The 27,952-nt window shown below is 38.9% G+C and overlaps 3 protein-coding genes across 11 annotated transcripts in view; 1 reads left to right on the top strand and 2 right to left on the bottom strand.

The window, feature by feature from the left end:
- Positions 1 to 27,951, bottom strand: part of PIGBOS1 (PIGB opposite strand 1) — a 31,046-nt gene extending 3,095 nt beyond the window's left edge. The window contains exon 1 of one of the 8 annotated variants that reach the window (XM_066276218.1): positions 27,855 to 27,951. The gene's annotated coding sequence lies outside the window, so the exon portion shown is untranslated. Of the gene's footprint in view, positions 1 to 15; positions 501 to 685; positions 1,110 to 27,854 lie in introns of those variants that run through there. The other 7 variants (XM_066276221.1, XM_066276220.1, XM_066276217.1 and 4 more) reach the window with 7 other exon arrangements.
- Positions 410 to 27,054, top strand: PIGB (phosphatidylinositol glycan anchor biosynthesis class B). Its single transcript, XM_066276210.1, has 12 exons — positions 410 to 719; positions 4,104 to 4,239; positions 4,657 to 4,774; positions 7,592 to 7,696; positions 9,290 to 9,420; positions 12,681 to 12,821; positions 13,931 to 13,982; positions 15,011 to 15,222; positions 15,787 to 15,851; positions 23,737 to 23,950; positions 26,312 to 26,492; positions 26,818 to 27,054. Exons 1-12 carry the CDS (start codon positions 410 to 412, stop codon positions 26,959 to 26,961), a joined length of 1,809 nt encoding a protein of 602 aa, XP_066132307.1. The 3' UTR covers positions 26,962 to 27,054.
- Positions 26,984 to 27,952, bottom strand: part of CCPG1 (cell cycle progression 1) — a 63,657-nt gene continuing 62,688 nt past the window's right edge. Inside the window, exon 10 of one of the 2 annotated variants that reach the window (XM_066276208.1) lies at positions 26,984 to 27,952. In XM_066276208.1, the coding sequence (XP_066132305.1) occupies positions 27,763 to 27,952 (190 nt within the window). In that variant the 3' untranslated portion in view covers positions 26,984 to 27,762. The other variant, XM_066276209.1, reaches the window with a different exon arrangement.

Below are 27,952 nucleotides of genomic sequence, written 5' to 3'. Positions count from 1 at the left end.
AATATTTCACGTTACCCAAACACGAGGGAAATACAAAGTGAGCTAACACAGCTGGAAAAATGGCGCCCACAGACTCGCTCCGCTCAGCGTCGCCAGAAACCTTCAAGTTGTAAGATCGCAATATCTGCGGAGCGCAACAGAACCAAGCGCAAGGAACCGAGGTATGCCTGTACCCTCACCATCGCGGCTCAGCCCTCCCCGCGCTCCGCGCTCACGGCCAGTCACTGACCCCGCCTCCCGCCCGGGCCTGCAGAGCGGGGTCCGCCGCGCCCACAGCTTCCAGTCGCCGGCGCTCAGACCGCAACACCAAAGGCAGCAGCAGTGCTGACCGAAAGAAATGCATAAGGGAAAGTGCGGGCAAGCCCTTGGCCAAGTTTAGTAGCGCGCACCAAACCTCCAGTGCTCAGAGATGAAAACACAACCTCGGGAGCTGCAAAAGTTGTCCTTTTCCCAGCTCCCTCCGCGCCTGTCGGAACGGCTGCTCGCAGGGGCCAAACTTAGTGAACCCAGAAGCCGTGCGCGCTGCTGCAGCCCAAGGGGAAAGTGGGGTGTCTGGGTCCGCGGTGCAACGCAGAGCACTAGCAGGATGGAAGGAGAGCCCAGCGACAGCAGCCTCTTTTTCCGCGGTATCCAGAACCGCTCCCAGGAGAAGGTGAAACTGCGAAAGAGAAAGTCGGCTTTGTACCTCAGCCCCCAGAACAGCCGCGGGCGCCGCGGAGGTGAGCGAGGCGGTGGGGACGCGCCGGGAAGTCGTGGACTCGGAGCGAGGGCTCCACCTGCTGGGTGGGGGTACCAGGAATCGAACTGCGGTGGCGGCGGGATGCGCGGTCCCTGCGGCTTTAGGGGCGCTGTGTTGTTTGTTTCGCGCCGCCCTCTCTGCAGCCCTGTGGAGTGAGTAGGCGCGGTGTGGCCCTCCAGTTTTAGAGGAGGGGCACCCAGGCCAGGAGCTTCCCAAGCTAGTGGCTACGGGGGACTGATTCCTGGAATGGGACCAGGTCGGACTCCGCCCTATTTCATTCGCCTCTGCCTTCTCTTGGTCAGTATGTGATGTTGGCAGGAGAAAAATCACCCCGCAAGTTGGAGTGTGGATTTAATATAGAGACGGACTGACTCCTCCTTCATTCATTAAATATTGACTGTACGTCGTTTATGTGACAAGGACGGTATGGGCGGTGTAAAAAGTGCTTAGTTACTCCTCGGAAAGCCTGAGACCACGAGAGGGGAAACCTATAAATTCAATAAAAATAATTTTTAAAATGTTTAAAGAAAAATGAAACTTTTTTGCTAAGTGAAAAGTGAGGATGGAAGGTTTGAGGGGTGCAGTAGTGGGATTCAACCGGTCTGCACCAGTTGGGCAGAACCAATACCTGATTTTCTGTTGAGTTCAGTGAACCGGTTGTTAAAATGACGCTTGTAATCAGGGTTCTCTCTAAGGTGGGTGCCTGGGCAGCCGCCCAATATGGAAATCACAAGTTTACATTCCTTACTCTTTTTTAACGTTCATCTGTTCAACAGCGTATTCTTAGTAATGTTCATGCCATCATAAGTGAAAAAAATTGCAAGTGAGGATACCAATCAAGAAACAATATGGAGCCTGACCAGGCGGTGGCGCAGTGAATAGAGTGTCGGACTAGGATGCAGAGGACCCAGGTTCAAGACCCTGAGGTCACCAGCTTGAGCGTGGGCTCATCTGGTTTGAGCAAAAGCCCACCAGCTTAAACCCAAGGTCGCTGGCTCCAGCAAGGGGTTACGGTCTGCTGAAGGCCCGTGGTCAAGGCACATATGAGAAAGCAATCAATGAACAACTAAGGTGTTGCAACGTGCAATGAAAAACTAATTATTGCTTTTCATCTCTCTCCGTTCCTGTCTGTCTGTCCCTGTCTACCCCTCTCTCTGACTCACTCTCAGTCTCCGTTAAAAAAAAAAAAAAATAAAAGAAAACAATATGGAAATATCTTAACAGTTTTATTGTTTTTGTCAGGCTTTTTTTTTTTCTGAAGTTGGAAACGGGGGGGGGAGGGGGGGGGGGAGGCAGTCAGACAGACTCCCGCATGCGCCTGACCAGGATCCACCCGGCATGCCCACCAGGGGGCAATGCTCTGCCCATCTTGGGGCGTTGCTCTGCCGCAATCAGAGCCATTCTAGCGCCTGAGGCAGAGGCCACAGAGCCATCCCAGCGCCTGGGCCATCTTTGCTCCAATGGAGCCTTGGCTGCAGGAGGGGAAGAGAGAGACAGAGAGGAAGGAGAGGGGGAGGGGTGGAGAAGCAGATGGGTGCGTCTCTTGTGTGCCCTGGCCGGAAATCGAACCCAGGACTCCTGCATGCCAGGACGAGGCTCTACCACTGAGCCAACCGGCCAGGGCCTGTTTTTGTCAGGTATTAATATTTTTTCATTAATATTTTAAAACTTACAACAATCTAGTTTTGTGTACCTCTTTTATTCTTATTTTAGTATTAAATGCATGAAATAATAAACTACTTCCCAGTATATCTTTTTTATACTTAAAAAGTTCATTAGGGCAGAGAACTGGTTGTTAAATTATTTGAATCCCACTACTGGGTGGGGGGGGGGTGAGGAGGAGAGCCATCTGGGCCCCAACTCCCTTGCTTCCTTACACTAACCCACACCTTACAGTTGAACTTTTAGCCATTCAAGCTCAGTTGTTCAGGGCCAGTTCTGAGTATTGTTTCTTCTGCCTGTGTCCACAGAGAAATAAGGGTGGAGTGGGGAGGGAGAGAACAGGCGAGATTTAAGTCGCCTGTCCAGTGAGATTTAAGTGTTTCTGGAAATGAAGGTTCAGATAGGGCATGTATGTTATATTGACTGTACCAATTATCTGAGAAGCATTTAAAAGTGTTTCATGAGAATAAGGGAGGAGACTGGCAGGAACCCGGAATGCTAGCAAAGAATCACAGTGGATCTGAGGGAGGTTGCAAACTCAGATACTCAGGCCAACACAGGCAAGGCTAAGTCAATGCACCCTAGCTGTATTTCAGTACCCGTCAGTTGTTGCCAGATCTTAAGTTTTAAAATTCTGCAATACAGACTTTAATGTAAATTGTGGTTTTTAAAAATTTGGTAACTAAATTCAAATTTAAAAAACACTTTGTATTAAGCCTCCTGGCTGTCCATCTGTGATTAAGAGTACGGTGTTGGAGTCAGCAAACAGACCTGGTTTTGAATCCTGTTTAGTCATTTACAATATTTTTGGCTTTGGACAAAGCAATTTACTTCTAAACCTCAGTTTCCTCGTTTTTAAAATGGGCTAATATCCCATAGCATTATTTTGAGGATTAAATGACATAATTCATGAAAAGGGATAAACTCAGTGCCTGGCATATATCATATTTCTCCATATATAAGACGCACCCTTTTTTGAAAAATTTGGGGTCTAAAAACTGGATGCGTCTTATACAGTGGTTGTGGCATTTCAAATGCCATAGATGGAACTGAGAACGAGGCAATATATGAAGACAGTGATTTGTCATGAGACACAGATGAGGACAAGCTAATGGATGGGAGTTTTGACAATGATGAGGAGTTGTATGAATTTTATGATGAATAAAACTTGAGTTCAATAACTATGTAATACATTTTTTTCAAATTTCGGGCCCCAGAATTAAGGTGTGTCTTATACATGAGAGCGTCACATACATGGGGAAATACGGTAGTAAACTCCAATAGGACTACTTAAAAATGTACAGAGATCATTTTATAAGCCACTGTTTGGCACATATACAAAGAGCTGCTTCCTTAGTAATTTGTTAGCTGGTTTCTTTCATTACATACACATATAGGATTAATCTAATCCACCTAAGGCTTTAGTTAACCCAATCTCTTTTTCAATATTTATCTCCTCTTTATACAATGTCTTAAAGATTGGTTACATGAAAGGAATAGTAAATTGGCCTGGGGTGAGGCTCTGGCCCTCACAGAACTCTCTGCCCAGGTCTGCTTTGAAAGCAGAGTAGAGGGGCCAAAGTTCACCACTGTGCCTTTGCAGAGCCTGAACAGGAGGCCAAGCAGAGAAGCAGATTTATCTCTGTAAGCAGAACTTACCTTACTTTTGTGCCACAATTAACTGTTTTGTTTTGTTTTTCAGATCTTCTTGGTGAAAACATTTATCTGGTCTTATTTACTATAGCTTTACGAATATGTAACTGCTTTTTAGTCCAGACAAGTTTTGTTCCAGATGAGTACTGGCAGTCTCTTGAAGTTGCACATCATATGGTTTTCGAATATCCTTTGTCGTTTCTTTCCCAGATTAGGAATGTGCATTTATTTTAGGAATTGTCAGTTTCTGTTAGGCATTTTCAATCAATCCGTATTTTCTCCAAATAATTTTAATTTATCAAAGTATGGCATTATTTTATGCTAATATTTCTTATATTTCTTTGATGTTAATGTACTTGACTGAACCTATAGCATATATTCCCATAGTGCTCAGTACTGTAGAGGACATATATGAAGTAAAAAATACATTTGTGCCTTGAAGTTAAGAGTTTAGTTGGCCAATTGCATTTTTTAATTTAAATATCTACTATAAAATGCTGTTTTTAAGCTGCTGTATCAAAAAATAAAGTAATTATATATATATTGAAATGAAAGTAGGTTTTGTTTCAATACTATTTATGATTAGTCCTTAATATTACTAATTATGGTTATTTGACCTGGGAATGGACAGAGAGATTGAGGGGCTACACTTACCCCTTAATCTTTGCAAGCATGTACAAGATACTGCATCTTTTGGGGAAAGATAGTGTTCAGTTGCTGGTGAGTTTAAATAAAAGTAATTGTAGTTCTTAAAAGTATTTTTATTTCTTCCTTTTTTAAAGATATATTAACTAAATGGTATTATTGGTATCATGAAGTTTGTTTTGCTGTTGCTCAACTCTGACCATATCTAGGAAGTACAGGGTTCCAAAGACATTGTGATGTAACTCTTCAATGTGTGCTAAACACAAGACTGAGCATGAAAGTGTCCTGATGGGAGAAATCCTGTTAAGATTTTCAGAATGACTACATTGTATATTACTTATTTAGACTTTCGAAGTATATTTCCTTCATGAAGAATCACTTGAGGGCAGGATGTATTATGTTTTTCTTAATTTGTGAGCAAAATTCCATGTTATATGAGCTTATAAAGAATAAATATATATACCCAGAATCTAGTGTTGAAATTAAAATTTAGAAATAACTACCTTGAAAAAATGTAATGATATGCACAATCATTGTGCTATGTTGTATTTAGACATCAATAATACATAGGGTTGTGATTCCTGGGTCATGAGTTTCTGGGATTATCTGCCAGGAAAGGATACAAAGGAAGAACTAGTGATGCAGAAGTTTCTCTAACCTCACTGACAAGATCTGGTAAGCCAGTGTTTCTCTACCAGTGCCAGAACACAAATTATAGGCTCTATAATCTTCATGCATCAGGGTCATTAACTCTTTTATGACTGGCACTGGTCCACAGACTGGCAGTTGAAAACCACTGCATTTAAGCTGTCATCAAGCTGGACTCAGAACTTTGGGTCTTCCCGATTTTCTGTTAGGGAAGTACCCCAGAATTTCAAAGGCAGCCCCAATCCTGAGGGGTTTTTGAAGTCTGAAAGACATTGGGGTTCTGGGATTTTTTTAAACACAGGAGTATACCCTCCTCTTTCCGATGATGTTTGATTCCCCATTACTGAGGAACAAGGATTAGACCTGTGAAACTGATGCTTCTCATAGAACTATCCTAAACAGTAACAGTTTTCTCTCGTTGGCATAGGTAGAACTTAGGAGCTGTGAATTCTCTTTGCTCTTCTCAGAGCTACCCACTGGCTTATAGATCATGCAGGGTATCCATAAAGTCTGGAACCACAGGCAGATACATATAATGTCATCAAGGATGCTTTATATCCCGGAAGTAGGCTATATTATACATAAAGGGGTCATCAAGATAGAAAAACTTCCTCTTCCTCCAAGACCTGTCCACTGCCTTCCACCTGTCACTGACCCACCTGGCCATTTTGCAGTTTAAAGGAAACCTCTGGTCTCCATCCCCACCCTGTGCCACCACTCCTCCCAGAAAAGCACCTGGTCACTTTCCAAGTGGAGAAACATCAGCATGCTATCAGTCATTCATACCCTCAGATAGATTATTTTAAATAAAGGTGATATAACTTTGAACTAGAAGTGGTCAGAGAAGTACATAGACCAAAGTCACAGCATATTAAAAGCAGAGCTAAAACTATATCCAAGGTCTACTTATTCACAGCCTAATGCTCTTTCCAGATCTCTTCTCTCTAAACAGCGTAAGGTGTGTGCACAAAATGAAGGATGCTTTAGAGCTGCACAGTACAGTACCCACTAGCCATGTGTGGTTATTAAATACTTGTGACTAGTCCAAATTGAGAAGTACTGTAAGTGTAAAGTGCATATTAGATGCCAAAGACCTAGTATAACATAAGAATGTAAAATATTTCTATAATTTTTATATTGGTTAAAATAATATTTTAGATATATTGGGTTAAACAAAATAACTAAAATTTATTTTACCCGATGGCGATTTTTTTACTCTTTAATTTGGCTACAAGAAATTTTAAATTGCGTATGGCATGCACATTCTATTTCGACTGGATGCTGGCTTAGAAAATGTGAGAAGAAAGAGGGATAAGAAGGGAGATCTGCTGGGGTGCCACAATGGCTTTGAATAATCAGAACATGGTGCAAGGGCATTGGCTCCTGGAGCTTAAAGGATGAATCAGGAGCTTAAAGAATAGGAATATAGCCCTGGCTGGTTGGCTCAGCGGTAGAGCGTCGGCCTGGCGTGCGGGGGACCGGGGTTCGATTCCCGGCCAGGGCACATAGGAGAAGCGCCCATTTGCTTCTCCACCCCCTCCTCTCTCTGTCTCTTTCTTCCCCTCTGGCAGCCGAGGCCCGGGCACTGGGGATGGCTCCTTGGCCTCTGCCCCAGGCGCTAGAGTGGCTCTGGTCGCTGCAGAGCGAGGCCCCGGAGGGGCAGAGCATCACCCCCTGGTGGGCAGAGTATCGCCCCTGGTGGGCGTGCGGGAGGCTGTCTGACTGTCTCTCCCCGTTTCCAGCTTCAGAAAAAATACACACAAAAAAAATAATAATAAATAAAAGAACAGGAATATAGAATGGTCAGCTGCCATCTCACAGGCTTGGTCCTCAAGATTTACCCCTGAAATGTTCCTTGTCCTCTCTACCCCACACCACTACTTTGTACTTTCCCGAAACCATATGATACCATTATTTAATTCTTATTAGGTCCTTAGCATAACTTGGAAAACGATGGTATCTTAACTGTCTGGAGAAGAGCACTAATAACAGAATTTATAGCTTCACTAATTTTTGTGTTGAGCTAAAAATCTACCTTCTTTTAAAATTAAGACTGCTATATGACAGCTCTTCAAAAAGTTTTATTTATACAGGATCAATATCTCTAGTTCTAAACCTCATAATCAGGTAATGTCCTCTTGTGCTAAGAATGGCTTTCAATTGGTAGTTGGATTAGCTTGTTGATTTATGATAATTCGGTATGAATCAACAGATGTTAACTTTTTTTTTTCCCAACTAATGAAGATTTGGATTCCTAGACTTGCCCAAGCACTTCTGTCTGCTATAGCTGACTTGAGGCTTTACTCATTAATGAAGCAACTAGAAAATCAGCAAGTAGCAAGATGGGTGGTAAGTCCAAAATCACTTTAAAAACTATATGCGTTATTTCATTCCTAAGAGCATGAGACACATGAATAAAATCGATTCCCAAACCAGTTTCAGAAAATAATTCATACACCTTTCTAGAGGCACTTCCATAATTAAGAACAGTGAATGCAAGTGGCACACACAGTCTCTCCTGAGTGGGTCCTAGGCAATAGAAGGCACTGATGCCCTCAAACCCTGTGAGAGGCTGAACCCTAGGAGACAGCCTTTGGAAGCACCTTCACTCCAAACTCTCAGAATCCTTGCCTCACTTTACATAAAATTCAGTAGGAACAGTTCTAACTCCTTGCTTGCCTTGCAAATTACCTCAGCCATTTACAACCTATTTCACTATTCCTCTGGCTACCGAGACTCAGCCTGAGAAATACCTTTTCACTGAAGCACTTTGCGCACCTCTGGCTTGAGTATTTGAAACAGTAAAGCAGAGAATGTGGTGTAGAAGGCTGTCTTTTGTCATTTCGCTTATTTCACAGTGAAGAGATAGATTCCTGATCTCCCATTCAGATCCTGAATGGGTTTTCCCATTTAGGTAAGTTTATTTGAGCCAGCTGTGAAATCTTACTACCCTTTTTTACTGTTTTTATTGGACAATATGTTCCAAATTCCAAGTAACCACTTTACCAACACATTTCTGGAATATAATTTATAATTATTCATAAATATTAACAATGTACTAAAGATTAACAGGACATATTTCTGCAGGTAGTGTTGATTTGCATTAAAATGAGCCCTTGCTAATTAATTCCTGGATAAAGAGAGTCTATTTTGTGCTTATATACACTGCTGAAGGCTCAACGTAAAATTGCAAAGGCATAATGCTTTTGAAATCCCTCCTCCAAAGTAGCAGCACTAGGTTATTCTAGTTTAGGAAAGCTTTTAACACCACAAAAATTGGAAACAAGTTTTAAAGGCTATATTTAAAGAGAGAGGAAGCTAGCATACCTGTCCAGCACCCTTGCATGTACTAACAAGCTTCTTTTAAGATAGTTGTTTTGTGGACTTAAATGTAATCATGCTTTTGTTTGCATATTCTTCCAAAAATTGACTTATTAATTAAGTCAATTTCCAAATTAAAATTTAATTATGTCTCCTGATAGGTTTCTTTCCTCATGTTGTCTTAATTTTTCATCAAGAATTAGAACATTCCAAACCAAGATCAATAAAAATTTACTTGTCAGTAAATAGGACAATTTGAGGAATACTGACTGGGAATTGAGGAATATAGTTATGAATTTCAATCTTCTGTAAACTATATGACCAAATTATCTGTGTTCTGTTTTATTCGCAGGAAGTAAGATTTAAATAAAATACAATGCCATAAAAATGTTTCTGAATGTATAAACTTAATTTTAACAAATATAAATATGATATCACAGTCCTGTATTTGACATAAATTCTTAAAAACAATGTTTGGTCATGCCTACTTTTAACATTACTTATCTTTTGATGTGATTTTTGCAGTATTTAAGACTTGCTTGCTATTTTCCAGAGAAGATAACACTAGCTAAACTTTGCCATTTCCCATTCCATATATGTTTGCTTATAATTGTTCTTAAGTTCTTTTGCCAGTTATGCTCTTGGTTCACATGGTATTGCTGTACCAGAACTCTTACAAACACCATGGAAACTGTTCTCACTATAATTGCTCTTTTCTACTACCCTTTGGAAGGTTCAAAATCAACGAACAGGTAAGATGTATTACTGCTAATATACAAAAATCTAAAGCATGCTTTTGAAAAAATCTTAAATATCAACATATTGTAATTTCCAGTGGAAACTGTATTCCCTATTGTTTATGAAGGTTATGAGAACCACGAAGTTTCACTTGATAACTTTATTACAGCAGGAAACAGATATACTCAAACTGGGTAACTAAGGAGAGGTTAATAAAAAGACCATTTACCAAAGCATAGACAATGTTTAGAAAAGCCAGTAAGGGGAGACCATAGTCTCCCAAGACTGTCTCAGCAGGAAGTTTATATTACCCTTTGGCCCCAGGGAGCAAGGAGAGGAAATGGTTGCTAGAATCCATGCAGAACTGTAACTTTGAGAGGGTCCCAACAGGAGACACAGACAGCCTTTAGTCATAGGAAGGAGAGCACTGGGAGAAGAAAATACCCTGATGTGACTCCTTGTTCTCCAATTAGCCAAAGCCAATCAGAAAGCAAGATAGCCCATTGCTAGAGTACATACAGATCAGCCTCCCTGCACGGGGAGTAGGTGAAGAGTAGAGAATAGAATTTATTACAGGAGGAAAATACATGGACCTGATTTGGGCATATACATATAAACTGGGGAAGCACATAGCAAGCCAAGGGAATAATGTGAGCAAAGGCACGAAGCTGTCGAGGCACTTCAGTGTGCTCTGGGCAGGTTAGCCAGTACTCTGCTGTGTGGCAGGATGCATGGGAAAAGAGTAAGGGGGGAGGCTGAAAAGGAACTTTGCCCTTCTCTAGATTTTGAACTTCATAGATTGTAGAGAACTATTGGAGGCTTTTGAGAAGCATGGCTGTCATATCTGATTTAGAAAGAATTCTCTTGTAGTGGCTGTATTTAGGATATACTGAAAGGGAGAGCACAAAATGTGAGTCTAATTAAGAAGCTAGTATCCATTCTTCCTATATAAAAAGGTGGTTGCAAGGATGAAATTAAGATCATTTCTGCATTAGACTCGACTGTAAGGACAGGCATTCAGTTATCTATATGGTGAGGACTTTATTACAAGGCAAAAAGTGAATATAAGGAAAATAGGTATCTTAGCCCTGTAGCCAGGCCTGGAATAAAATTACAGAGTATCTCAGCCACACAAATGAATTAGGTTATGCAGAATGCCCAGCCTATGAATTACTGTTTTAGTCATCCAACGTTTTGAGGCTTAGCCAGTTTCTCTGTCCACTCCTGTTCTCATTACCAGTTGCCCAACTTTCTGTGTGTCTGGCATTCACTTTGAGAGAATCTGATTAGGCTTGTTAAAGGTCCCAATAGGACATGACTTTCCTACTGACCAGTCTTAGATTGGTTGCCTGGGCTCAGATGCCCTTCCCTGATTCAGTCAGGAAAGGAAGGTCATGTGGAACAAATGACCACTGTATAAGCATTTTTTCCATGACAGGTACTATTTTATTCCTGGACTAACAATAAATGACATTTTGTAAACTCTTTAAAATGCAAGTATTATAAATTATATATATAGCACAGCACCTATTGTAAGTGCTTAGTAAGTATTGCTGATAACAGTGATGTTGACATTAAGTAAATGAACATTTCTGGGCAATACAAAAAAAACGACTACAATGACTGTGAAAGATTCTAGACTAATGACAGGACTTGATGTAAAATGATGGCAGTGGGAATGGGAGAGAAACAAAATGGATGTATGGATAAGAAGTTGCTATTTGATTCCAAATTTTAAGACTTAGAAATTGAGTGATACTATTAACTTATAGTACATACTAGACATTGAAGAGGTTTGAGGGAAAGTTGTGAGGCTTATTTTAGCCGCTTTGATTCTGAATGCCACTAAGCGATCTATGTAGAAATATTCAGAAAAGAGTAAGAAGTCCAAATCTGAAAATTGGAGTGAGGTTAGGACTAGAAATATACATTTGGTTATCCTCTAAGGAGTTTCACTAACATAGAAGTTAGAATTAGGCTGTCTGCAAGTCAGACCAAGCCACATTTATGTTCTATTTCATTTGACACAGTTGCAAAATTGGATGATCTTACCTAATATCTGAGTATCTGGTTTCTCTTGAAAAAAAGTGGAAGGTCTAACAACATTTGGGGCCAGGATTCCTTCAAAACAATATCAGAGTCCCAACACCAGGGGTCAGGAACCTATGGCTCGCAAGCCAGATGTGGCTCTTTTGATGGCTACATCTGGCTCGCAGACAAATCTTTAATAAAAAAAATAACGTTAAAAATATAAAACATTCTCATGCATTACAATCCATTCATTTCCTACCGCTCATGTTCATGGTTGGGGTGGCTGGAGCCAATCACAGCTGTCCTCCGGGAGTACACCAAATTTTTATTGGATAATGCATAACATACACGGGTCGTTGTATGGCTCTCACGGAATTACATTTTAAAATATGTGGCGTTCATGGCTCTCAGCCAAAAAGGTTCCTGACCCCTGCCCTACACAGTCTCTACATCATTTATTTTTATTACTTATCTATGTAAGCATTTGAATTTGAAATCTCTGCTGTTACATCCTCACCAACATTAGAAATTCTTTATAATTATTTATTAGTTAATAGGTACATAATAGTATAATAAAGTTGTTTTCCTTTTGCTAGCTTTCAGTTTTTAGTAGGGCTAGGTATATTTCTAGCCTGTAGTCCATGATTAAATTATCACATAATCTTTTTCAGCCATTTATTGAAAGAAGTCTTAAAAGTAAAAATCCACATTTCTATCCATGATCATACAGGTTTTATAGAAGGCTTTTAATCAGTTGTACATACACATCTTTTAGCTGGATAAAATTAGCAGCTGACTTTCAAAACAAAATCATAAGGACTAGAGAGCCCATCTTAGCCTAAATAATCCTAATATTTCTTTAAATGCACTTATTTTCTTTCTTAGAGAATGGTTTTGTGTGACTTTTGTATCCTTATGAGAGACTTAATCATTTTTCTATCAGGAAAGCAACTAGCAGAGTCGTAGTGTTAAACTCAACTTTCAGCAAGCAAGACCAGTAGGACATTTGCTTATTTCAAAATACTAAAATTGGGATATTAGAGCTGGAAAAGACGTTAGATATTATCTCTTTTTATAGATGAGAAAAATTAACAGCCAGAAAATATAAGAAATTTCCCAAGTTCACATAGCTATTTATACCAAAAGGAAAATATTCTTATTTTTTTTAAAATCAGTGTAAATAGTAGATAACTTCTAAACTTATTTCCTAGTTGTCTCAACAATACATTTTCCTTGTTTTTAGTGTCAAGTATTCATCCCTAGTGGCACTTGCCTTCATTATTCGTCCCACAGCTGTCATTCTGTGGATACCCTTGCTCTTCAGACATTTCTGGCAAGAACAGAGAAAGTCTGATCTTATTCTACATCAGTTTTTACCTGTTGGGTGAGTATTTCTACAAGCTATATGTTAATTTTAGTAACCTCTAAATTATATATTGTAAACAAGATTTTATACCTTTTTGTCAATTATTATATCTTCTAATAGCAATTATCATTGTGAGACCAAGGAAACTGTATTTCTAAATTTGCATTTTAATATTTATGATTCTGATTAATTATAAGTATTTTAATTTGCTTAAATGAGAGGATTTTTGCAGTGTTTCTTAGAACTTTCCTATGCTTTATTTTCGAAATATTTCTGTTATATTTTAGAGATACTTGATTCTTTTACATTTGTACAAAGCTTTGTAACTTATAATGGGTGTTCACATTACCTCCTGATTTTTCAAAATTCTTGGATCTAGTCAATGTACATGTTTTCATTTTGTGGAAGGTCTTCTAACTATATTTTGAGCTCCTAGGATCAGACTTAACGCAAGTACATAGTAGAGTATCCAAAACAGTTATTAATACATAAGGGATGAATGTATTCTGTCTCTTAGAATAGTGATAGTTTTAAGTCTTCATATAGGAACAAATAAGATAATGCATGTAAAAATTACACTTTGTAATTGTGTGTAACAAATGTGATTCGCAGATCTTATTAGTTTTATACTCAAATCCTTGATGCACAGAGTTGGCCTCAGATTTGAACCATCTAACAGCCTTTTATATAGAGAGCACGTTTTTAAAATAACCAGTTGCATATCCGAACAAAAATAGTGTCTAAATATAGAAAAAATCTTTAATTATGCTTAAGAAAATTTCTAATATATGCAGACCTATTTCTGTTTATTTTTTACATACCCTTGAGAATTTGGGACATCACTGAACTGTGAGATAATGCTATAAATGTTCGTAGTTTTAAGTTGCAAAGTTTTGGGGTGATGTTACGCAGCAATAGGTAATGCAGTGTTATTTTTTAAGTTTGCTTCAATGCAGCTTATGTAATGAACGATCTTTGAAAATGTGTAAATCCATATTTAGTATATGAAACTAAAGCATTTTTAAAGTGGCTTTTAATTAGCTTTGACGAAAGGCACTTGGAAAACCATATGCTGACATTGGATTTTCAGTAAGTTCAGAAAGTTAATCATCCATATTATTTTACAGATTTGTCACTTTGAGTTGGTCTCTGATAATTGATCGTATGTTTTTTGGTCAAGTAAGTAAACTACTAAGTTATTTTCAGTCTAACCATTTATTTACACTAAAAGCTCAACCTGATTTTTTAATTCATGAATATTTGGGACCATGGTCTCAGTGATTGTTTTAAATGATAAGGCATACATTTTAAAAACTGCTAGCATATGCCTTTGGTTCAATTTGGTGTGCTTTCTATGTAACGGAATTGTGTATTTCTAGTTGAAATTCAAGAGTCCATTTTTTAAGTATTTTTATCAGGTTTATAGCAATAAAAGCTAAATTTTTTAAAAATGATTTAGTCGGCCTCAGAATTCAAATTAACCTAAATACTCTATTCTTCAAACATTTGCTTTAACATTTTAATCTTCTGACTCCTGTTTTTAAGTTTACTGTTGTTAAGTCACTTAATGGGTTCTGGAATCAGATTGCCACAGTTTGAAGCCTTGTGCCCTCATTATTAGTTGTGTGACCTTGGACAAGTTATGTACCTTTCTTGACAGTTAATCGGAAGATAATTGTACCTGTCTCATCAGGTTGGAGGATTAAATGAGATTATGCATGGACAATGCTTACAATGGTGCCTGGCACAAGTGAGCACTTAATGTTAGCTGCTGCTGTTGCTATTACCTGCTTTGTACCATAATTCAAATTATAATGTTTCCAAAGCTTTATCTTACTAGTTAATGTGTGATATAAAGCACTAGAATGAAATTTTTAATGTGGGTATTCCACATACATACTCTCAAAATTTACTTTTGTGTTCTCTTTAGCTCTAACTGCATGTAAAACTTACATTGTCAGAATTTGAATGTTTATTCATAATTACTTGAATCTCAAAAATCTAGTGTTTTACAAATTAACAACAAACACATTAATACTAGAACATAAAAATGATTTCATAGGTCATTAATCAGATTAGTGTAAACTGTGGTTTGGTTTTAGACTTTATTACTGATTTAATGTCAAGATTCTGCCAAATTCCCTAATGTCAAAGATTTATACTAGGCACTAACACATTTCTGTTTCTCTTTCCTTCAACTATGTCAGTGGACTCTGGTTCAATATAATTTCTTGAAATTTAACGTGCTACAGAATTTGGGAACATTTTACGGTTCTCATCCATGGCACTGGTACTTCAGTCAAGGATTTCCAGTTGTGTTGGGTACTCACCTACCCTTCTTTATTCATGGCTGCTTTCTAGCCCCAAAGAGGTACCGGATACTTTTGGTTACTGTGCTGTGGACACTTTTAGTTTACAGGTACGAGTTTATTTATTGATAATGAAATTAAGATGAAATTCTTCAAAAAAGTAAACTGTTACCTTTTGGAGATACATTAACTATTATTAGTTCATTGGGATTATTTAGCAGACAAAAAAGGTAGTAATTACACTGATGCTCAGAATACTTTGGATATGTACAGTTTACTTAACAAGGATTACATTGTTTTTAAGAAGTTAAACAAATTTTACTAGCTCTTAAAAAACAAACTATCAAAAGTTTAAGTATTGAAGGATCAGAGAAATAATATTTTAAAATGAAAATGTATACATCTTTATTCCAAATTTGAGTAATATGACTTATGTGGATTGGTACTAGAAATCCCTTTTACAGAATGTAATCTATTTTAGACATTGACATCAAATGTTAGGATCACTTTTAACACATCATCACCCTGTAACTAAATAAAATGACACTGATTCCTGAAGCATACAATTCAGTCTCAGTACGTAGAAGACAGGTCACCTTAATTATAGTTCATTTTAAAGACATGAATTTCTCAAAGTATAATGTAATATGAGAAAATATTTTTTTCTATTATAGCATGTTGAGCCACAAAGAATTCAGGTTCATCTATCCAGTTTTACCATTTTGTATGGTGTTCTGTGGTAAGTATTTTTGTTCAGTATAGAAAAAATTACTTATATAGAAGTAGGTAAAAGACAGTAAGCTCTCATGAAAGTTCATTAAACTCTAAAGTATATATTTTCAACTGGGCTAAAAGCAAATTGCTTAATTATAGAATTATATTACTTCAGTATTCTCTTTTTGCAGCCTAACTATCTGTTTTCCTGTGTCCTGTAAAGTGAGATAAAATCATAAGGATCCAATATCCAAAGCACCTTCTGGTGGCAGTACTTCCAGCTATTAGAAATCTCTCAGTAAAAAGTGATAGAATAATGCATAAAAGAAAATATATTTAGAGTTGAAACTAGTTTTTGTTTTGTTCTGTTTGTATTTTTCCGAAGTTAGAAGCGGCGAGGTAGACAGACTCCCACAAGCGCCCGACCAGGAGCCACTGGGCATGCCCACCAGGGGGTGATGCTCTGCCCATCTGGGGCATTCCTCCATTGTGTTTGGAGCCATGGTGCCTGAGGTGGAGACCATAGAGCCATCCTTAGCGCCCGGGCCAACTTTGCTCCAATGGAGCCTTGGCTACAGGTGGCGAAGAGGCAGAGAGGAAGGAAAGGGGGAAGGTGGAGAAGCAGATGGGCACTTCTCCTGTGTGCCTTGGCTGGGAATCGAACCTGGGACTTCCACACGCCAGGCTAATGCTCTACCACTGTGAAACTAGTTTTTAATGCTTTCAATGTTTTAAGATTTTATTTATCCATTTTAGAGGGAGGGAAAGGGGGAGAGGGAGGGAAAGGGGGAAGGGGCAGGAAGCATCAACTCCCATATGTGCCTTGACTGGGTAAGCCCAGGGTTTCAAACTGGCAACTTCAGCATTCTAGGTCAACACTTGATCCACTATGCCCCCGCAGTTTTAATTGCACTCTAATGCATATGCACTTTTTAAAGTGATTTATGCTGGTTTTTATTTTTGGCCCTTTCTCCATTTTTTTCCAGTAGGTCCTTGCAATAATTTTTTTACATGTGACTTCTAAAGTTTTGGTCATTCTGCTCTGGAAAATACGAATTTTTAAGTTGGTTGTTTTGGAAAACTTATGAATTGAAACTTTATTAACTTCACGTTTACTTCAGAATGGTTGGTTTTCTTCAAATATTAATCACTAAAAAAATCACTGGTCTAGGGAAGGAAGAAATGAGTCATCAACTGGGATGAGAAACAGGGCAAAGCTAGGGAGTTAATGGAACTCCAAAGAACTACTACATTCTACTATATATATTTATACATCTGAAGTACTAAAACCAAAGTTAATTTGTCAGTACTTTATCATCTTTATATAGAATACAGGCACATATAAAAATATAGGTATCTGACAACTATTTGACAAATCTCAAGAATGAGCCATTTACCAGAGCAAATTTGTTCATGAATCACTATTCATATTTTCTTTTCTCTTTTACAAGTTACTTATAATTAAACCAAGTTTGGTTTTCTGCTCAGGTGAGCATTGCCAGATTATTGGAAGACAAATGTGTGTTGTTTGGTTTGGTTAATTTAGGAAGTTGTTTTGATTTCATTTTTATAGTGGGGTTTTTCCAGCATTTCACTTGTGTATATTTACAAAATGTTTTATTTAGGGAAAGACTGAGTTTTCTGAGCCTCATTCCCAACCCAAAGATTACATCTTTAAGTGTTAGTATACCAACCTCTTGTTCCCAGTCCCAAAGACTTAAGATAAAATGCCGGTGAAGGTTGGAGATCATCTTGCAATGAACAAGAATTGGCCTTTCTTCCATCCTAAAACCCGACCTCATAGGAAGTATCTTCTCCTCGGCACATGTACCCTAGAAGATTCTCTTAGGAGGTGCATACTTCCATTAGGAGTCAGAATCTTTCATGTCAACAGGTTCCAACAATAGCACCAATTAACTAGTGAGCTCACCTAGACAGATGTCTTTGTTAGGGAACAATGTCAGACCCTGTCCCTCTGGAGTCCTTGATGTTCTAAATAGCTCAGTGTGTCTTTTCTAACTATCTGAAATCTTGAATTTTATTGAACTTCAGATCTCAGTTTTATTTTTGTATGACCTATTTTAATCTGACTTTATATAAACATGGCCTCTATTGGCAATTACTGTGCAACAAGCCACGCCAAAATTTAGTGGCTTAAAGTGCCATTTATTTTTAATTACAAGTCTGTACAATGGGGCAGTTCTTCTTGTCTCCATTGAGTTCATTTATACAGATGTAATCAGTTGCAGACGAGGTACACACAACTCTACTGACCTAGGCTGGGCTCTCAGGTTTGGGGTTCAGCTGTCAGCTAAGGTACCTCAGCTGCTGTGTGCTCTCATTCTCCAGCCGACTAGCTGGAGCTTGTTCACTTGGTGTAGGCAGGGTTCCAAGAGAAAGAAACGTACAAGGCCCTCTGAGGCCCAAGATGGAACTGGAACACTTGCTTCCACCATGGTCCCCAAACCAGGACAGATTCCAGAGAAGAGAAATAAACTTAAGGTCGTGTAGGGTCTGGACACAAGAAGAGGAATAATTGTGGCCATTTTTTCGATCTGCAATAATTTCTCTAGTTTTGCTTCCCTCAGTCCTATCTAAAAATAGGACTTAACTCTAGGAAACATACCTTCTGTGATGGACTTTGATCCTTAGTGAACTGTATAGCATTGTGGCTGTTTCCTTATCTGTAAAATAAAGGTGCCATTGGTCTAATAACACCGAAATTCTTAGGTTGGACCTGTCACTTGTGCTGGTATGTTTCCAGCACCTGCTTTCCACTCTGGGTTGGGTGTGTTTGTTTTTACCAGAGTAGCCAGTGCAGATTTGCTCTGATGATGCCACTGGTTTTCCATATACTAAACTTTTTGTCAAAATGACATAGATACATTGTTTCAAAAGCCCTGACATAAGGTTTAAGAAAAAATGCTTCCATTGCTAGTTCTCCCATTTTCCCTCCCAGGGGCAATCATGCTTTAGGTGGTTTATATTTATCTACAAATAAAATGGCTAATGATACCCTTAAAGATCTTTGGTTTTGGCATTATCTATTGACTTCTCATATGGATGAAAATATAGCTTCTTCCCTTAGCAAAGCAGACGCAAAATTTTTGATATTTTCCTCTATCTGTGCCTAGTATGGTTCTTAGTATGTAGTTGAAAGACTCTCTTCCCCAGGCCCATTCTCCTGTATATCCCTTACAAGCATTAAACCACCCTTTGTTTTTCTCATGTAAACACTGAAATCAACTTCACTTATAGCTTCCCCAAGTATTTAAAAATGAAAACATTAACTCAGAAATGTCTCTTTGGTAGGACTTGGTAGAGATTTTTTCCTTAATACCGAGTTTTCTGAGAATTCTTGCCACCCTGTGGTTCATCAGCAATGTGCAACCCCAAACTTACCCATCCTCTTCATTACAATGACCCTACCTGGATAAGGCTGAAGAATACAGACTAACACACTCAACATCCAAAACTTAAAATGTGACTGTATATCAAGATAAATTATGTGGTGATTAAAAGCTAAGGCTGAGTAAAGGAACCAACTCATGAGGCACCTTCTTATATACTTGTTTTTAGATTTTCATCCCAGAAGGCAGTCAACTGGGACATAAAGGATTTAGAACACTTTTTTAAGAGTAGTATGATGAGCCTGACCAGGCGGTGGCGCAGTGGATAGAGCGTCGGACTGGGATGCAGAGGACCCAGGTTTGAGACCCCGAGGTCACCAGCTTGAGCGTGGACTCATCTGGTTTGAGCAAAGTTCACCAGCTTGGACCCAAGGTTGCTGGCTTGAGCAAGGGGTTACTCGGTCCGCTGCAGCCCCATGGTAAAGACACATGAGAAAGCAATCAATGAACTAAGGTGTCACAACAAAAAACTGATGATTGATGCTTCTCATCTCTCTGTCCCTGTCTGTCCCTATCTATCCCCTCTGACTCTCACTCTCTCTGTTAAAAAATAATAATATATTATTATTACATATATATATATATATATATATTAGTCTGATGAAAGTGAATTGATAACCCAGTGTATTTTACTATAAAAATACATGGGGGCCCTGGCCGGTTGGCTCAGCGGTAGAGCGTTGGCCTGGCGTGCGGGGGACCCGGGTTCGATTCCGGCCAGGGCACATAGGAGAAGCACCCATTTGCTTCTCCACCCCCCCCACCCCTGCCTTCCTCTCTGTCTCTCTCTTCCCCTCCTGCAGCCAAGGCTCCATTGGAGCAAAGATGGCCCGGGCACTGGGGATGGCTCCTTGGCCTCTGCCCCAGGCGCTAGAGTGGCTCTGGTCGCGGCACAGCGACGCCCCGGAGGGGCCGAGCATCGCCCCTGGTGGGCGTGCCGGGTGGATCCCCGTCGGGCGCATGCGGGAGTCTGTCTCTCCCCGTTTCCAGCTTCAGAAAAATACAAAAAAAAAAAAAAATACATGGGGGACAAAGAAATAAACCATTGGTATCACCCTCTAATCGAGATATCTAGCCCTATTCCCCAGAGATAATCATCACTTTATTGAGTCTCAGAAATCTTCTATACACCCACTTTGAAGTATCTTTTCTTGTTTTGTTTTTTGTTTGTTTGTTTTTTTGTATTTTTCCGAAGCTGAAAACGGGGAGACAGTCAGACTCCCGCATGCGCCCGATGGGGATCCACCTGGCACGCCCACCAGGGGGTGACACTCTGCCCACCAGGGGGCGATGCTCTGCCCCTCCGGGGCGTCGCTCTGTTGTGACCAGAGCCACTCCAGCGCCTGGGGCAGAGGCCAAGGAGCCATCCCCAGCGCCCGGGCCATCCTTGCTCCAATGGAGCCTTGCTGCAGGAGGGGAAGAGAGAGACAGAGAGGAAGGAGAGGGGGAGGGGTGGAGAAGCAGATGGGCGCTTCTCCTGTGTGCCCTGGCCGGGAATCAAACCCAGGACTTCTGCACGCCAGGCCGACGCTCTACCACTGATCCAACCGGCCAGGGCCTGAAGTATCTTTTAGTAGGCCTAGAGACAAGAGAAAATTAAATATTCTGGGATGTTATTTAAGTTAGCCACTGGGTGAAATGAAGGGGCCTGTATTCTGACAGGTATTCACCAGGGTTCATACTTTGTGCTTGTTCTCATGGAAATTACATGAGACTAAAAGATTTCTCTAAGTGGTTTTATAGGATAGAAAGAAATGTGTGTTCTCAGAAACTTCAGTAATTTGGAGGGCGTTGGTGGTTGGAGGGTGTCTTGTATTTCAAGTTAGGTGATGCTTACTTACATTACATAGTGGTGACTATAACTTTGTGAAGCTAGCTCATTTTAAGGTGGATCCTTCTAGTGACAACCACATTCCCTTATTTGTATGTACAGCTAAGTGACTTACTGGATGGTGGATATTAGGATCTTTGTAATGACCTCTTAAATATATATTTAAGAAACCACAGTTTCCCTACAAGAAAAACAAGGATTCTGGGCTTCTCTGTGACTCAGTCTAGCATTCAAGCTGTTCTCTTTCCAGCACTCCTTTTAGCAACTCCACTTTCTGAAATCCCCTGGGGAAACTTTTCAATGTTAGATGGTTTGAAAATCTTAGTCCTCAAATTCAAGATTAATCAATTGTTCCTTCTCTTCCCAACATTTCCTTTATATTAATTTCTCTAAATATGGAGACCCATTTCTCACTGAAGGGATTCATCATTCTAAAGACAGCTAGCTTCAGAAAGTGAAAATCAAAGTAATATAAGCATTACCTAACTTAAAAGACCCCATTCAATTCTGGTGGGCAAGTACATTATCTTGTTGCATTCGATACAGATTGCCAATTTACATTCACCACCATGTATTCCATTTTGTAAGGGTCACATACTACTGTATCCCTAATGCCATAATTTCTGGCAACACTTTAAAGGAACATTTAGTAAATGTACAAATTGTTAATAGTGAGTCATGGTATACTTATTTGAATATTCCTGAGAGCTAGTTGTCTTCTTGTACCTTTTTGTAATTTTGCCCAGTAGGTAGATTTAGGGGTTTTTTGCCTGTCAACCCGAGAAAGCACTTTACTTTCAAATTGTATTTGCTGGTCTGTTACTATCTGTGGTTGGAATTATTACAGATCGCAGAATCTTTGGAATCCTATTTCAGGTCTAATAAGCTAACTCTAGTTTCCATCCTGTTTGTTTGGTTCCTCATTTTACCATTTCAAACAACTTACAAATTTAGGTTTAACCTTTAGTATAGGTTTGGCCTTGATCTGGCTATGTTTTTTAATCACACCACTTTCTGGAATGTTCTTTGGTTAATCAGAGCTATTTCAATCAGTATTAGGTGAAGTGGATGTGTGATATTCCAGCTACAGAATGGAATGGACTGTGAGTAGTTATCTAAAATATTCAGAGGAACAAAATGGAGCATTTAAGAATTCTTGTCCACATTGATTTCAGCAATTCTTCCTAGGCCAACTTTGTGTTAGTGTAGTTCAATGGGAACAGTTCTAAATTCATTTTATTCACATTCAATTATTTTTAGTGATTGAGCCAAGCTAAAAGAACTGATAGCAGTCAAGTAGGTAACAGTCATGGAAATCAGTGTTGTCCCCAGTGGGAATACCAAAATTTCAGGCATAGACTGGATCATGGATACTTAAATTCAAAAAGAACTATGATCTAGTTCTGTGAAGATAGTGCATACAGAATATGAAATCTAATGTCAAGGAAGTTTACTAATATGCTTATTCTTTTTTAATGGAAAGGCCAGTTCTTTGATGGTATTTTCAACAGATAATGTGCTCGTTGTCAGTGGTTAGAGAGGACATTTACCATTGTTTGTTCTACTAGGATTTTTGGTTTTATTTCTTTTTTCCCCCTACATTTAAAAAGGGAAATTATTCAGCATCTCCTAATTGCCCAACACTATAGTAGAAAAACAAAAACTTTAGCTCCTCTTCTTCCAGAAAAAGAGATCATGCCACCACTCATATAAGGAACATTGAACATCTCCCAGAAGCCCAGAGATATATTTTTCTAAGAGGACATTCTGCTATACTTCCTCCAGAATTACTGAGACTTGTATGTACACAATCCACTGCTAGTGCTTAGAATATTAAAGAGAGATAAATGGAGTAAATCCTATTTATTTAGCAAATACTACATACCAGGAGAGGCACTGGACATACCGTTTTTACTTATACTTGAAAAAGGTATTGTTACCCATATGCAGATGGGGAAACGAATGCTCAGCAAAGTAAAGCAATTTGTGTCAGAGTAAGAATTCAAATCTGGAACTCCCTGGCCATAATCTTTACATGATACTTCAATTCCTTTTTCCATAAAAAGGTCAAGCCCTGGCCAGATAGCTTGGTTGGTTAGAGCATCGTCTCAAATTGCAGAGGTGGCCAGTTTGATCCCCGGTCAGAGCACATACAGGACCAGATAGATGTTCCTGTCTCTCTCTTGCTCTCTGCTCTCTTCTCTCTAAAATCAGTAAAATAACAATTTAAACCTCAAAAGTAAATTTTAAAAAGTGTTATTTAAAAAAAAAAAAAGCCTGACCTGTGGTGGCGTAGTGGATAGAGCGCCAACCTGGAATGCTGAGGTCACTTAGGTTCGAAACCCTGGGCTTGCCTGGGCAAGGCACATACGGGAGTTGATGCTTCCCTCCCCCCACCTTCTCTCTTCTATTTAAAATGAATAAACGCTTTAAAAAATTAAGAAAGAATAAAATAAAAAGGTCAAGACCTAGGTGACAATGAATAATCATAGCGAATGGTCAGAAAAATTATAAAGATGACCTACTGATTATATCTTGTCTTTGACATTATAGCTGTGCAAGTAATACTTCCATGAAAGATTGTAACTATCCAGTGAACATTTGCTTAGCTGTAAGAAAAGAAGATTGCCAGTGTTATGATTAAACATGTCATGTCTATCTTTATCCAGGGTATTCACTAAACCACTTGAAAACATGGAAGAAATCAGCTCTCAGTTTCCTGTTTTTATCAAATATGCTCTTTGCCCTCTATACTGGTTTAGTACATCAACGAGGTACTCTTGATGTCATGACTCATATTCAAGAACTCTGTTACAACAATCCCAATAAATCTGCAACTTCAGTATTTGTAATGATGCCTTGCCATTCTACTCCTTTTTATAGGTAATAAAAGTTGTTCCACTATATGCTATTATTAAAAAAATGAAATTACCTGTACTTCAAAATTTCTTTCAGATTCCTGGATGTATTGTAAATTAATTGATCACTGATTAAATGACTATAAAAAAACTTTAAACTCCAAGCCCTGGCCAGTTGGCTCAGTGGTAGAGCATCAGACCAGTGTGTGGAAGTCCCAGGTTTGATTTCCGGCCAGGGCACACAGGAGAAGCACCCATCTGCTTCTCCACCCCTCCCCCTCTCCTTCCTCTCTGTCTCTCTCTCCCCCTCCCGCAGCCAAGGCTCCATTCGAGCAAAGTTGGCCCGGGTGCTGGGGATGGCTCTATGGCCTCTGCCTCAGGCGCTAGAATAGCTCTGGTTGCAGCAGAGCAACACCCCAGATGGGCAGAGCATCGCCCCCTGGTGGGCATGCCGGGTGGATCCCGGTCGAGCGCATGCGGGAGTCTGTTTGACTGCCTCCCCATTTCCAACTTCAGAAAAATACAAAAAAAAAAAAATCATTTGAACAATGTCAATAAAAATCATATACCACTTTTAACTTTTAATATCCTTTTTAGAATATTTAAACAATGTAGATTCAAGTAATCAGATTTAAATGTAGCATAAATTTCAGGTTATTTGATGTTATTCTTAGTAAAGAAATTATCACTGACCTTACTATAATATCTATACATACATCTTATATGTATTCAATTAATTTTTTAAGTGAGAGGAGGGGAGGCAGAGACAGATTCCCACATGTGCCCCGACCAGGATCCACCCAGCAAGCCCACTAGGGGTGATGCTCTGCCCATCTGGGGCCTTTCCATTGCTCTGCAATGGAGCAATTACTTTAGCACCAGAGGTGGACGCCACTGAGCCACCCTCAGCGCCCGAGGCCAACTATCAAACAAATCAAGCCATCACTCAGGAGGGGAGAGAAAGAGTGGAGAGAAGAAGAGAGAGGGGGAGGGGTGGAAAAGCACATGGTGCTGCTTCTGCATGCTCTGACCAGGAATCCAATCTGGGACATTCACATGCTGGGCTGAGCCAACCAGCCAGTGGTAGAGATTAATTTTCAATTAATTTCAAAACACTGGTTTCTAGTCTAGACTTACTGCTGGACTATTGCCCTGGTCTTAAACCAGTCTTTTAAAAATCTTTGGATATCAGCTGTCCCACTGAAAAATTAGGGAATTCAATTAGATGATGTCCTAATACGTGAATTAAGTGTTTCTGGAAATGTAACAATAAAACTATCTTAACTATGCAGGGCATTTAAAGACCTCCACTCAGCTCTATGCTTGCTATTCGGTAAGGTATATTAGTTACCAACTGCCTAATAACAGTAAAAGGGCAAACAGCTTTTCTGTAGAAAATTCTATACCTATTTAACTTAATCTGGCTTTAAACAATCTGAAGTTAATTTTCCATGCACACTCAGTGGACTTAGTTATCAAACTAAGTACTTTTTTAAGGTACTTTAACAAATTTTTGAATACTTATGTCAGTTATTAATGCCAGTCATTAATACACAATTTGGAAAATTAGCAAAAGCCACAAGTTAGATGTAAAATCCCAAGTGCTCCTTCACCTTCAGCTTCCCCTACTATATAAAAAGGACTAGAGCTGAAAAAGGCACACTGACCTCCCTCCATGCTCACATTGGTGCTACCACCACCGAGTACGGGATTCTAGAGGTACCAGTTCTTTCCACACATGGTGGCAATGCTCGATGTCTCAAGCTTTGTATAATCACCAAGTTCTCGTCTTAGGGTTTTTTCAAAGCACACAGTGCAGCAAAGACTGTGATGTCTACTTTGGATAAGGCTGCTAGCTGTTTCCGCTTTCCTCCTTCATCTCCAAAATTATAAAAGTTATAAATTATTAAGTCTTGTGTAAATTTACTTTGTATGCATTTCATAGATAAGATAAACCTCTATCGTGTATTTATTTTTATTCATTTTTTCATGAGGCAAAGTTATAAACATGGCTTTTTGCATGTTCCAAGTAACGAGTGTTAGTTAGCTTGTTATAATTCATCAATCTGTCCTTTCTATATATACTCTACTCTTTCTATGCCACAATTAAACCATTATTTATGCGCATGTTAATCAGTGAACATACTGCTCTGTATTACTCTCACTTAAATAAAGTTTAGGCTGTTCCGCAGGTTCAAGGTATGAAAATCAGATTCTCCATCTTTGAGAAAACTGCATTAAAGGCTTGCTTCTTCACCTAAACTGGAACCCAGCTTAGATTCAGATTTCATATTTTGTTATGTAAATATGATATACCTTACAAGTAACCTGAAAACTTTCTTTTTTTAAACTTCTTTTAACTCTCATGGTAACTTTCTTTTCATAGCCATGTCCACTACCCAGTTCCAATGAGATTTCTCCAGTGTCCCCCAGATCTGACTGGAAAAAGTCAGTATCTTGATGAAGCAGATATATTTTATCAAAATCCCTTAAGCTGGTTGTATGAAGAGTTTCACAACAATTCAACATTGCCTACTTACTTGATCATATTCAGCATTTTGGAAGAGGTAAGAAAACATGAAAAAGGAAAAGCAGTTCTTTTATTTTACCTTAGGTTTAGTAAATGCTCAGAGAAACAGACAACCTAACTTTTTATTATCCTTTTTAACCCCTATATTTTGTAACTGGTCTTTTCCCTAGGCAAAATCAGCCCCAGTTCTATATGTATCAAGTTATATATATTATAATTACTTACCATGAGTTAATTTAAGAAACTGCATTGTTTTATTAAGAAAAAGTTGTAGAGGCACAAATCAGAATAAGTCATTTTAAAACTCTTGAAACAGTACTCAGCAAAATATAGCCTTTATTAACTTAAACATTTATTTCTAGGAAATAAGCACTTTCTTAATTTCAAGAAATTATGAGAGAACTGCTGTTTTCTTCCACACTCACTTGCCAGAAGGTCGAACTGGAAGTCACATATATGTCTATGAACAGAAGTTAAAAGGGAAACTACAGAAGATGAAGTTCTGACCTATGTTTAGCTCTTTCCCAGAGAAATAGACACACTAGGTAGAAATACTCAGATGCTGCTTAAATATGCTAGTAAACACTGGGTAAGATTCATGGAACTAGCAAAAAAACCTATGAACTGCTTTACCAAATATAGTATTACTACTGAGGAAATGTGTGAAAAATACCACAAATTATAAAATTGTATATTAATACAGTGCCAGATTTTAAATAAAGACCTTTAGTTTTCCTCATGATGTAGTTTTATTGTTTCTTCCACAATATTCAAATGTGCAAGAAATTTCACAAGAGAACAAGTCAGCAAGCTCATAAGAAGGCAGCAAATTCTTCACAAGTCAACGGGCTCTTGAACCCACAAAAAGACAAGAAGCAAGAGTAAGAATATAAAATGTTAAAGAAAAAATTCCATCACAATGTACCTTTTTCAAGCTCTAATGCAAACTTAACACAAATACCAGTGTTAATTATACTTTGTCATGTATGATTTGAGCTTGCTTTAAGCTCATACACTGAAAGGAAGACTCATTTCATGCACAAAATCTGTTGCATGCCCGGCTTCCTTAACAGAACTATAGTTGAACATTTCCAGTGCCAGAAAATACTCAGCAAACTAAACAACAGAAAAATGCAGATTAGTAAGCTTTTGCTTGGTGCTTCTAAGTAATAATATAAAGTCATCAAACTGATACTTAGCAATGATAAAAAGACATTTGTCATCTTGATGTAATCTTAGTTTCAACACCAAACATTGTTGAAAGCATCCACATCTGTTAGTTTTCTAATTTAACTTAAACTTGATGGTCAATATTTAGGGTCAAAAGGTAATTGCCCCAATTCTATTTCGACATTTGCCATGTGTCTTCCATTAGTGCGATCGTATTTATGCCATTTACCTTCCCTCTTATAAGGTTGTGGCTGAAGGTGCTTCTGTTCTTGTTTTCGATGCCTGGAGTTTTCAATATTTACCGTACGTTGCTTTTTATCTGGTCGA

Source organism: Saccopteryx bilineata, chromosome 4 (genome assembly GCF_036850765.1).
Source record: "Saccopteryx bilineata isolate mSacBil1 chromosome 4, mSacBil1_pri_phased_curated, whole genome shotgun sequence".
Lineage (NCBI taxonomy): Eukaryota > Metazoa > Chordata > Mammalia > Chiroptera > Emballonuridae > Saccopteryx > Saccopteryx bilineata.
This window is presented reverse-complemented; position numbering and strand designations above follow the sequence as displayed.